We start from the raw sequence: 12,854 nt of genomic DNA, 5'->3' as shown, positions 1-12,854 counted from the left end.
ATCCCCCCCCTCACGGGCCCGATTTTCGGCCGAAAACAGTGTAAAAAATAAAGGGAAAATACATCAGCAAACGGGCTTGTCTGTTGTTTGTGCTTAGTGAATAAACAGCTCTGGGGAGGGACTGAAGCCGGGGAAGCCTCTAAACAGGCTTGCTGGTGGGTTGAACTTCGCTCGCTTGGAGAAAAAAAAATGGCGATCGCTTCGCCGGAAGATCAGAGGAGAGAGCCAGGGGGAGGGACTTTGTAGAAACCACAACAATGGTAACGCACAGAACTTTCCCGCTAGTGTTGCAGATTGGTTGCAGGAGTGTAGCGCTTTCCGGAGGGTGAATCCACTTTTGGGGATTTCCCTGAAAGCGCTACAAGGAAGCGCTTTTTGCGGATCGGTTTCAGGTGTGTGGCAGATTGTCAACGACGTTGTGCATAATGGCAAATCAGTAGCGTTTTCAATTGGCAACCATTGTGCGATTTTGAAGGTGTGCGAAAAGCCCCTCAATATGCTCTAATGCAGGGTTAGTCAACCTGTGGACCTCCAGATGTTCATGGACTACAATTCCCATGAGCCCTTGCCAGTTTTCACCAGCAGGGTCTCATGGGAATTGTAGTCCATGGATATCTGGAGGACCACAGGTTGACTACCCCTGATCTAATGGGTGTAGGGTGAATAAAATAACTTTAAAAATAAAATAAAACTTGAGCTTTTTTTTTTTACAAAAATATATTGAACTTTTTTTAAAAAGAAGAGTTAAAATGATATCTTAATACTGAATTCAGGACCTCTTTTAAAAGCACCAGCAAGATTTGATCATCTCAGCCATGATTCACTAAGCAAATACATCCTTAAGAAGCCTTGGTATCACTCATACTCTATTTTCCTCTTCTTCTGTACCACACTTCTGTGCAAACATAGTGAAGACACTAAGGAATCCATATACTCTTCATGGTGTTTGTGTCTCCAATTGTGTTCATGGCCATGAGCGGGATTGTGTGTTCATTCCGTTCCTGTTCAATTTAACCTCTTATCCTCCCCCCATACATCTTATCCTCCTCCCACACATACACATACCCATACACCATTACCCATGGAAGGGAAAAGATTGACTTGTAAACTAAATTCAGTCTGGGAACAAATCAGCTGGCAATCTTGGCTTAGTTGGTCCATTTAGGATAAAAATCCTGAAATAGCTGACTATCTTGCATTGAGTAAAAGAAAGAGATTGTATGAGCAAGCCTCATTTGTTTAGTACTAACTTTCATTTGAACTCAATACTGCTTGGATTATAAATGTTAGAAAGCCTTGGGGGAAAAATCTCTTTTGATGAGTGTCAAGTCTTAGAATTTGTATGTAGCCCTGAGAAGTGTAACTCAAGTTGAATAGGTTTGGTTTCTGAATTTTCACCTGCCTGTGTGGAGGGGATGTTTTCTGTTCTCCTTGTTTGTGTCTGAGAGAGAAGCTTGACTTGGCAATTTTGTCTGCTATACTACACCATGTGTACAGAGAGAGGGGGGGGGAGTGCAAATATATAGTCCATTAATTGTATCCTACACTCTTTTTATGTTAATCCTCTTTCAGGACCCGTCAAAAGAGCGGCTCCTATTCCTGTCTGTTGTTTACACCACTGGATATGCTCTTTCCTTCTCTGCCCTTGTTATAGCAACTGGCATCCTCCTTGGGTTCAGGTAATCACAGATATCTGTAATAATCTCAAGATTCCAAGACATTAGTAGAGTAGAAATTTAGTACCTTCATCTTGCTGTCCATACATACATTATTGCAATCTAACATCCTCTCTCTATACCCAGCTTTCTCAACCCTGGGGTTTCTTGATGGTAATGGATGGGTTTCCTGAATGGGTGGGAGTTAATTAACTATTTATTGGGTGATATGAACATATATGTTCATGTTGAGGTGCTCCATAGCCAAAATACCTGACACTTATTTCTGAGGTGCCCCATAATAACAATACCCGACATTTGTGCTTATCTGTTCTTTTTGAAGAAATCTGTTCTAGTGTTGTTTCGAGTTTGAACTAATAGCACACGTAGCTGGTGTTACATAAGAGAAAACTTTCAAAAAGTTTTAGATCGCAGAAGAAGTTTTACTAAGGTAAAAGAGCTAAAGTTTTTAATACTGAGCTCAAGATTCTAAGCAAGAATCCTGGAACAAACTGTATTTTAAATTTTATCCCAGGAACCTTGCTTAGACACTTGAGCTCATTTTACTTACTACATGTAACTCTATGTTACATGTAGTAAGATTTCAAGTTCCAACTTCTTCTGTGATCTAAAATCTTTATGGTTTTACCTGTGTATAGTTTGCCTACCCCTTAAGAAATAAAAGCAATACCTCTAGATACCTTTGGATCGCAGACTGCAAACAGCTCATTGATATGTAACTGTTTTAAGAAAAGCTCCCTTGTTACTCCCATTGACAATTGTTATGATCAAATGAATCAAGCATCATGGTTATATTTCTAGGCATCTACATTGCACCAGGAACTACATTCACTTGAATCTTTTCAGCTCCTTCATTCTACGTGCTATATCTGTCTTCATTAAAGACTCTGTGCTAACATGGATGTACAGTACTGCCCCTAATGAATATCAGTGGGAGAAAATTTTATCCTATCAGGTAGGGTATGACTTAAAAATATTTGTGATACTGGTGTCCCATGACTAGTATATCTGTATAAAACACCTGTGTCAATGGATATATCCATGTGTCAAAGATATATCTGGCTGCACTTTGTTTTTGAAGATTTAGTCTCCAAAAGAAATTATGATAAATCTGCCCAAGGGTAGAGCTACATAACATGCCTGAAATCCTCGAGTGTTTTCACTGCTGTAGAGTTGTGGTGGGGAATCACTTGGAGTAAAGACTCCTGGGCAGAAGATAAGTAGAACTCCATGGTCTAGAAGGGAGTAGAGTAGAAAAAGTAATCCAGTATGTGTTTAAAATGCAAGTTCCACTTTTAGACCAATTATATTTACTTGGTATATTATTGTAATACTATTCTGGCATCCTGAACTCTGGTTTGGCAACCCCCTGGCATTCTTGGTGTGTTTGTGTAAGTAATTTGACCACAACCAAACTATCAGTATAAAGTCAAGGCTGGCTGTAATAATTGGCTAATAACTATTATTATATCCAGTGTCTCGCGATTGCTGTTGTAATGCAACACCCATCATTCAGCATCTTCAGAAGAAGTCCCAGATCTTCCAGTAGAGTAAATATATTGGGTTGGATCTTATAACCTAGAGCACAAGCACTAGCATTAGGGTCTTCTCTGTTTTGTGAAGAATTGACGATTCCTGCTTTTATGTTGATTAATGACTGTGTACAGTATGACAATATGTATATGTCTAAGTGACCCAAATACAAAAATATCTGCTGTGGCATTTGCTTTTCTCTTGTTCAAAACTCAGTCGACTGCCTCCAAAAGTGTTCTGAATGTCTTGTTCAGCCATGTAATTGCTGGGGAAAGATTATGATGATGATGAATTTGATTTATTCCCCGCCACTCCCTGAAGGCTCATGGCGGGTTACAACAACTGGGTAAAAAATGATATGTAGGTAAAAGATGGTATGTGATGTCACACACCTGCCTTTTGTCCTTTCCAAACTCTGTTCTCTCAGGAGTCGCTTAGTTGTCGTCTGGTCTTTGTGATGATGCATTATTGTGTGACTGCAAACTACTACTGGCTTTTGGTGGAAGGAATGTATCTTTATACTCTGCTAGTGCTTTCAGTGTTTTCTGAGCAGAGAATCTTTCGGCTTTACCTTTGCATTGGCTGGGGTAAGTCAATTTCCTTTTCTTCTGTTCCCTCTCTCATACTGAGTGGTTTTCTGTACTTCTTCTGTACTCGTGAAACCTGCAATAATATGATTCTTAATCTGCAAACTTACTGAATACATCAGAAACTTACTTAAATTTGTTTGCTTTTCAACAGAAGATGCTATGTTTTTTTTAATTTTGGGGGACAAAGATTCATTTGCATATGTGAGAATTCTGTGTAGCCATTTGACACTGTTGGTGGAGAACTTGAAGTATAATTGTTATCATCTTGCTTCCTAACATAGAATGGTGGTAACTCCAGCTTGCATTCTTTTTCTCAAGTTTTTCTGATTGCATACAGTGTCAGAGTTTTGCAGTTGGAATACATTAGGACAATTAAGGACAGAGCTTGCTAATGTTCTTTACTAATTCTTGTTTATAAAATGTCATTTTTCTCTAAGGAAGTCTTAGACATTTAAGCATAGGAAACTAGGATGTGTCAGCAATTTATGAAATGTATGAAATATCAAGTTAAGAATACTCAGAAGCTTCAACTGATCCAGAATTTGGCTGCCTAATTTTGCCTGGGTCAGGATGCGGGGGTTGTATCCCATTTTATAACGGGATATAGATATACTAGAACTATATCCATCCAGTTCTATAATATTTGCCCTGAATATAAATCTGCTTCTGGAGTCTATGCAAAGCACTGAACTCTAAAGTCTGTTGTAGCCTTGGCTCCAGTTATCTTAAGGATATCTGCTCTTCCACTCGGGAAGATCTCAGTAATAGGAATTAATTGTAGTCTTGTTTTTGTGATTTAATTAAATCTAATTATGAAGATTATGGCATTTTCAGGAACAACTTCAGCCCTGTGGAACAGCTTGTCTTAGGAGATGAGGAAGGCAACCTTGTTGTGGTTCACAGGGGTCCCAAAGCCTACTATTAAAAAGGGGGTTTTAATCACTGGAATGGGTGAATGATTTCTGTTATACTATTTCTGTTTCTGTTGTACATACTATTTAATCTCCTACTATTAATCATTGTTCTAGTTTTATTTACATGGTTTTAACTGTTCTTGGATTTTGTATCTTTGCATCTTGTGAGCATGTTCTAGAAGAGCATAACATCAATCTGTGGTTCTTACAAATATTAGTAGAATTCCTTTGTCATATAAGAAAAGTGGCTGTATATTATAGCATCTATCTTATTTAAGTGCATTTTGAAATTGGGGATTTATAGGATCTGTGTCATAAGATTTAATATTTTACGCTTTGGTCACCTCTTTGTTACAACCATATTAATGGGATGTTTGGAGTTCCTTGGTGCATATTTGTTCTAGTTATAGATAACTGAAAGAGGTATGGGATTTGTTTATTTTCTTTTCAAAAAATATGAAATTGCCTTGCTTATTCTTTCCTCTTTTGCAGCTTCACCTTCCACGAGCATTCTTGCTAATGAGCTTACTAGTAAAATTCATATGAATGATCAATTGCAAATTATTCTCTAGCTCTACTGAATGCACAGTGATATATTGATGATATATAAGTTGTGGTCTATTGATAGCAATAAATACACAAAAGAGCCCAGATAGGAAAAAATATGTTAAGTAATTTTGCTGGGATTTTGTAGGTCTAATGGCAACTAGACCTTTATATTGTACAATTATTTAAAAACACACAAAACAGAATGCTTAAGTGGTTGTGTTTTTCATAAAAATAGTCTTACTCAAGATATTTATCTAAACAAATGAGAATCAAGAGAATTAATATTCTGTCAAAAGTCATACAGGCCTAAATCCATTATAAGAAATATAGCAGAAATACATCTATTTCCTTGAAATATTTGACTGCAAACTCAACTTACCAATACTTGAGGACAATGGTTATAATCCAGCAAAAAACCCTATGTGCATACTGATCAGTTCTCTTCCATGAGTTGAAAAGGACCAATATGCTTCAGGGTTCACTTGATGGAAAAACTTCATCCTTTGATTTCATTAATAATATAGTTTAATCATCAAATGAATCATGATGGTATGGTTTGGGTTTTACTGATAGTTGAATTTGGTATGAAGGAACTTGCCTTCAATCAGTTTTGGATTTGGGCTTGGCAAAATGAACTGTCTTCCAAAAAATGGGAACCAGGTGCTCTTGATGATATACACAGCATAATTGGATTAATGCCTCTCATGGGTGTCTTCCCTAACAGCAAGGATATTTTAGGAAGCTGCCTTGTGAAATATTCAGAACCACTGGAAATGTAGTTTTCTGATTCGTCCAATATCAATACTGTAGTTGGGTTGGGGAAAGATGTGGCATGCACAATAAAAATTGGCTCCCAAGTGTGATGGCAAAAAAGGTTTCATCATTCACTACCTTATACCTTATACACTTTTGCTAGCAGAAAAGGGCCATGGTGGTGGTGGGGAGCTGTTTCTGCTGCTTCCATGTGTCTCCTAGGAAGACATGTTGAACCAGCAGTAAGACAAACAGCACGTCTCCTTTTCTTTCTGCTAGTATAAGTGTGGGGTGGAAGGCAGGGAATGTTACCACCATGTACATGTTCAGGATCCAATTTGCCCACCAGATACACGGTTTTCAAGATAAGTGCCAGGTCATACATTAAATGTGAGTTTGGTTGGTTTTCCACCAACTCAAGTCCTGTTTATTATGAATTAGACCCTATGTATTCTAGGAAACAACATTTGCAAGAGTCTGGGCTGCTCCCAATGCAGCCTTCAAGGCAGGTGTGTGTGTGTGTGTGGGGGGAATGATTTATAAAAAGAATAAAATATAACTAATATGATGACCAGGACAAATAAATTTTCTGCTGTAGTTTCCTTTTTTAAAAATCTATTAGGACTCTTTTTCAGTCTTTAATGAGAGTTAATAGGCAGGTTGAGTGATTCTTAGCAGGTGAAGACTAGTATTTTCTACTTTATTTTATGAAGTGTTTTTGTACATAAGCTCCCCACATGTATCCAATTTGCTACCAATTTGGTTTTTGGATGTGGAGTGTCCTTCATAATATCTACCAGACTGATGTGCTTTATCTGAACATATAAATAAAAAGATAAGAGGGTGCTGGGAGGAGGTGGGACTCATCACCTACCAATCATGTAGTCTGTCCTGACTATCCCATGTGTGATCGGCTGTCTATCCAATGAACGGCCAATCAGGTAGGCTTCCTCGCCCTTGGCTGCATCCCCCTCAAACTTCTTCCACATGGAAGAAGTGTCAGCCCACTCTACTGCGCTGATGCTCAGAGGTAAGCTGGGCAGTGAGTGAACTGGGAGGGAGGGATGGCCTGGGACCATGGTCAGTGGGAGGGTATTCACCCAGCCAGTGACTAGGGCCTGGGAGGGAGGGGGAGAGCCATCCCTTGGCTCACCACTGCACATGGGGGGGGGGTTGGGACATCTGGCAGCTAGTGGGTGGGAGCTGGGAGGGAAGGGGAAGCGAGCCCCGGCCTAGGCACCAGAGGGGGTGTGCCAGTGCAGGATGGGAGGGAGGGGGACCCATGATACAAGGCCTCGCCTTCCTTCCTTGCCCCCATTTTTTTCCTTCTTTCCCCCACCTGGAGATCCTAGCATCCGTTGTATTTGGGGTACAAAATCCTTTGCCCCTAGTCTAGCAATATAGCAGTGCTAGAGTGTTGATGAATCTCAAGTCATATCTTCCTAGTTTGGCATAAACATGTAGAGATGCTAATCAGAACTGGTTGATTAATGATGTCCTAGGAGGCTTTTTTTTCAACCAGTATCTTTCAGATGATGTTAACTAATGCAAATTACTTTCTGAATGAAGTGCTTAGTTGAAACAAACTGCAGTCTATATGTCACTTATAAAGTCTTTATTACCATTGCCTAATCATTATGGCTTATAGCACAAACTTCCTACTTAATTTGCAGGCTTTGTTCTTTCTCTTTCATTAGTATATAGCATGTCGAGAGGGATGCTATCCAGTTACATTTGAGAGGAAGGTGAATGGGTGGTGATGCATGTATTACATGATGGGTATTAGATTAGTAGTTTATGAAATGCTTTCTGCATGCTGTAGTTTTATAATTCTTGCATATTTAATTCTATTTTAGCTGGATTGTTGTGGATAGTCTTCTGCACAGCACAGCAAAAAGTCCACAGCATGGGGATATTTCGCTGTCTCAAATGTGAGATTGGAAGAGGAAAATGTACTTGTTTCTGGTCTCTAAATTTAAGGGAAGAAAAAGGAGCTAACTAGATGTAGTTTAAAATGGTCTGGAAAATGTCTTGTTCTATGTTCCATTTGTGTAACCTTGTTCTAGTTCCTGGGCTAGGTGAATGTGGTTATGTAAATATACTCCAAGTGTTCTGCCAAGTAATGATTGGTATACAGAAACAAATGAACTGCCTTGTACTGAATCAAAGTACTGGTTCATTTAGGTTTATTTTGTATACTCAGATGGCATCAATTCTCCAACGGTCTCAGAGGACTTTCATATTACTGACTACCTGATCCTTTTAACTGGAGATGCCAGGGATTGAACTTTGCACCTTCTGCATGCCAAACAGATACATTCTACTGAGCTACAGCCTGTAACTACTAGTAGTATTTATTTAGAATATTTCTGTGCAACTTCTAAGGTGGCTTACAATTAAAGATCATAATATTAAAACACAAGCAGCATAAAAACTATCCATAAAACAGAAGCAGGCAAAAAGTTGTTACTTCCTGCCTGAAAGAAAGTAAAATAGATACCAGGTGAGCATTAATGGAGGGGAGTTTCTAAACGTGAGGTGCTACCACAGAAAATGCCCTGTTCCCTGTTCTTCACCTCCTAAGGCCAGTGCACAAAGAACAGGGCTTGAAAGACAGATTTTTACTGGTAGGCTGGGTAGAAAAAGAATAGTTGGTTTTATACCCTGCTTTTCACTACCTGAAGGCATCCCAAAGCGACTTATATCACTTTTTCTCCTCCCCACAACAGACACTCTGCAAAATAGGTGGGGCCGAAAGAGCTCTGAAAAAAGTGCTGTGTGAAAACAGCTCTAACAGGACTGTGACTGGCCCAAGATTACCCATCTGGGAAGAATGTGGAGGAATCAAAGCTGGCTCTCCAGATTAGAAGGAACCACTCTTAATCTTAAACACAGAAAGTGAACTAGAGGCCCCTTGGCCGTCTTTGGAGAGAACACTGAGAAACTTCAGATGACTCACACTGACTGAAGTGGAGAAGTGGCTTACAGCAGTGAGATCAACCACATGCCCACTAGATCCCTGCCATTGTGGCTTCTAAAACCACCAGATATAAGAATATGGACCTCCCTCTGGGAGATAATCAACCTCTCCCTTGAATTGGGAGAATTCCCAGAGGAGCTAAAAAAGGCAGTGGCTGCTGAAAAAAATCTCTGGACCCACGAGAGCCTAACAACTATCGACCCGTTTTGCACCTAGTGTTCCTGGGAAAAATGGTTGAAAGGCTGTCACGGACCAAATATCAGCATTCCTGGGAGAAGCTTCAGTCCTAGACCCTTCCTAGTCAGGTTTCCAGCCTGGCCATGGAGTAGAAACAGCGGTAGAAGTAGAAGAAGAGTTTGTTCTTATATGCTGCTTTTCTCTACCCGAAGGAGTGTCAAAGTGGCTTATATTCGCCTTCCCTTCCTCTCACCACAACAGACACCTTGTGAGGTGGGTGAGGCTGAGAGAGCCCTGGTATTACTGCTTGGTCAGAACAGCTTTATCAGCACCATTGCGAGCCCAAGATCACCCAGCTGGCTGCATGTCGGGGAGTACAGAATTGAACTTGGCAAGCCAGATTAGAAGTGGCCTCCATCGCCAGTTGGACCAAGTCTGGTTGGCGATGCTTGTATAATTAGACCTGTCAGCAGCACTTCTAGCTCACTACCTCACTGATGCCAGAATACGGGGGACAGCCCTTCAATGGCTGATCTTCTTTCTCCGGGGTCACAGATAAAGGGTAGCACTAGGAGAGAGATCTTCAAGTTGCCACCAGCTCACATGTGGAGTCTTGCAATGAGAGGTCCTCTCTCCAAACCTATTCAACATCTTCATGCACCCTCTTGCCCAACTGGTACGGAAGTTTGGACTGGGTTGTCAACAGTATGCGGATGACACCAAGCTCTTCCTTCTGATGGATGACCTCCCTGATTCTCCTGCCCGACCTGGACAGTATGCAGCTATCAGTAGCTCACTCGATCAGGAAACTGGGTGTGATCCTGGATGCTTCCCTCTCCATGGTGGCCCAGGTCACAAGAGTAGTGTGGCTGGCGTTCTGCCACCTTCGCCAAGCCAAACTACTAATGGTCTATTTGGCCCCGGAACAGTTAGCCACAGCGATCCACATGATGGTCACCTCCAGGCTAGACTCCTGGAACTCGCTTTACACAGGCCTACCCTTAACATTGATCCAGAAACTGCAGCTGGTCCAGAATGCAGTGGCCAAGGTCCTCACAGCAACACCATGGAGGTCCCACATCCAGCCCAACTGTGCTGGTTACCAGTTGAATTCTGGATCAGGCTTAAGGTCTTGGTAATTACCTTCAAGGCCATACATGGTCTGGGCCCAGTATACTTGAAATACTGCCTCTCTGCCTACACCCCTCAAAGAGCTTTGTGCTCTGCCACCTCCGACTGGCTAATGAGCCCTTGCCTCGCTTGACGTCAACCAGGACTAGAGCCTTCTCTGTCCTGGCCCTCACCTGGTGGAATGAGCTCCCAGAGGAGATCGGGGCCCTAACGGAACTAAAACAATTTTGCAGGGCCTGCAGGGAGCTCCTCCACCAGGCATTTGGTTGAGGTTGACCAAAACATAATAAGATCTACTGGGCCCTGAACCTCCCTCTCTCGAACCCATGTCACAGATTGGACCAACCATGGGCCTGTTACACTGTTCACTATGTTGAATTTTATTTCTCTCTTTATTGTAATTACTCTAACCTTTCATTATAACCAGTGAGTTCAATATATTGTTCTGTTACATTCTATATGAACTGTCCTGAGCCTTAGGGAAGTATGATTAGAAATGTAATGAATAAATAATAAATAATAAATAAAACCTCTACTCCAGGTTTTCTCAATCTGGGTTTTGTGAAACCCTGGGGTTTCTTGATGGCTCTGGAAGGTTTCCTGAATAGGTGGGAGTTAATTAATTATATATATGTGTGTGTGTGTGTGTGTGTGTGTGTGTATATATAAAAATTTGTTAAATATTTATTGCTTAATATGACCATATTTGTTTATGTTAAACTGACCCCCCCCCCCATTCTCAATATGGCCAATGATGAGCCTGGAGGGGGTGGGAAGGGAAGTGGCTCCAGATGGGTGTGTAAACAGCTATGCTTCCCAACCATATTCTGCTTGATCGCAGTACTTCTGGGGTTCCTTGAAGCCTGAGGAATGATTCATGGGTTTCTCAAAGAGTTGAGAAAGGCCGCACTATACCAAGCTGGCATTCTATAGGAGGAGACAGTCCTTCAGGTACCATGGTCCCAAGCTCTTTATTGCCTTCAACATGAAGAACCAATAATTTATATTTGGCTCAGAATTAGTTAAGTGACTTATGCACATCTTTCAGCACAGTGGTGATATAATCCCTGTAACTTGACATCTAGGTGCCATAGTCAAATCCCTTCGCTGTAAAGGTCCAGACTGATATGCCACCTCCTCCCTGTATAAGCAGAGAGCCGATGGATGCTTGCCTGAAGAGACCTATGAATCTGAATGGTTTCCTGAATGCTTTGTGGGATCCGAACCCCTCCTCCCCCGGCAACTCAGTTGATGTGCTATTGTAAGATTGGCATTGCCAGCTCTCTGAAGCCATCAATGAAATCACTCCCCAACGCCCTCCCCAACCAATTGAAGGTTCTGAACCATTTTGAAAGACTCACATATATAGTGCATTACAATAGCCTAACTTGGATGTGATCAAAACATGGAACACTGTGGTGAGATCTCATTTTCAATGACCGCTAAAAGGCACACTATATGTGCCATGAAGGAGACCTGATCTTCCAGCCTAGGCCAGGACTAGTATCATCCTTAAGCTGCTGTTTCAGAAGTCTAACCTCCTCTAGAACAGACTGAAATTCCACAGCTGCTTCTTCATTGAACAACAGCACCTCAATCTGGTTTGCATTGAGTTTCATCTTATTGATGAAACTGGACGGATTCTTAACTGAGGCCCCAACAAAATGAGGGAAATCCAGGATCAGTATGTGGAAGTGGTAGGGGGGATGAGGTGTTAGACCATTTTCCTTTCTATAGAGTTGATTCAATACAAATGATTCCTATTTACTGTAATGGGACCATGAGATACAGATACCAACACCCAGGCATACAGCTCATGCAAGCAGGGTAAGTGGCAGTTCTGAGGAAGCAGCTGAGGTTAGCAAAAGGCAGACTAACACTTTCAGTGAGGCACAGTTGCCATAAGAGCTTTATTTAAAAGAATGGCTTAGCTGTCTGGAATATTCCAGTGTAAATCTCTCTAGCAGAAAGGGGAAATGTTCCTGATTGAACATTTATGTTAAAAAAGTTAAAAGTGATCTCTATTGGGATCAATAGAGATGGGTTTAAAATGCTTATTTACCAGAATATAAACATATGTCCAGAGAATAAAAGCACAGCTGCCAAAGTTCTTTTCTTTATTCATTTTCCTTCCAATAGATTGTGCTTTCTCTCCCCTCATATACAGCACTCACAAGAAAGTAATCTTTCTTTCAATTACTTTCTGAAACAACGAGACACGTCTCGCCTTGGTTCTTAATGTAGGCTTCACAGTCAAACAAAAGGACTTCTTGATGTTATCAAGGCATAAAAATAAAATAAGTCATTTTGTTCTTCATAAATCCTTGTCAGAGTTTGGCAGATTAGTTTGTATTTGTCACACCCCAGTACCACTTCAGTAATCAAATTAGAAGCCCTATATAAATGACTTGATATTTAAAGAATTGTGGACATCCTGATTCATGGAACTCCTGGCTGTTAACTACTGAAATTGCTGCATGAAAAAAGATGAAAAAGAAACAAGAAGTTCCCTTGTAAAACATATAATCTCATCTTTAAATAGGACAGGGTC

At 40.8% G+C, this 12,854-nt stretch overlaps 1 protein-coding gene across 2 annotated transcripts in view; it reads left to right on the top strand.

Annotated features, from left to right (window-relative positions):
* GLP1R (glucagon like peptide 1 receptor) overlaps window positions 1-12,854 on the top strand; it is a 187,189-nt gene that overhangs the window by 109,353 nt on the left and 64,982 nt on the right. The window contains exons 7-9 of one of the 2 annotated variants that reach the window (XM_077342030.1): window positions 1,573-1,679; window positions 2,478-2,631; window positions 3,637-3,796. In XM_077342030.1, coding sequence (XP_077198145.1) covers window positions 1,573-1,679; window positions 2,478-2,631; window positions 3,637-3,796 — 421 coding nt within the window. The remainder of the gene's footprint in view (window positions 1-1,572; window positions 1,680-2,477; window positions 2,632-3,636; window positions 3,797-12,854) is intronic. The other variant, XM_077342038.1, reaches the window with a different exon arrangement.

The sequence above is a fragment of the Paroedura picta genome, chromosome 1, assembly GCF_049243985.1.
Source record: "Paroedura picta isolate Pp20150507F chromosome 1, Ppicta_v3.0, whole genome shotgun sequence".
NCBI classification, from domain to species: Eukaryota; Metazoa; Chordata; class Lepidosauria; order Squamata; family Gekkonidae; genus Paroedura; species Paroedura picta.
Note: the sequence above shows the minus strand (reverse complement) of the source record. Positions and strands in the feature narration are given on the sequence as shown.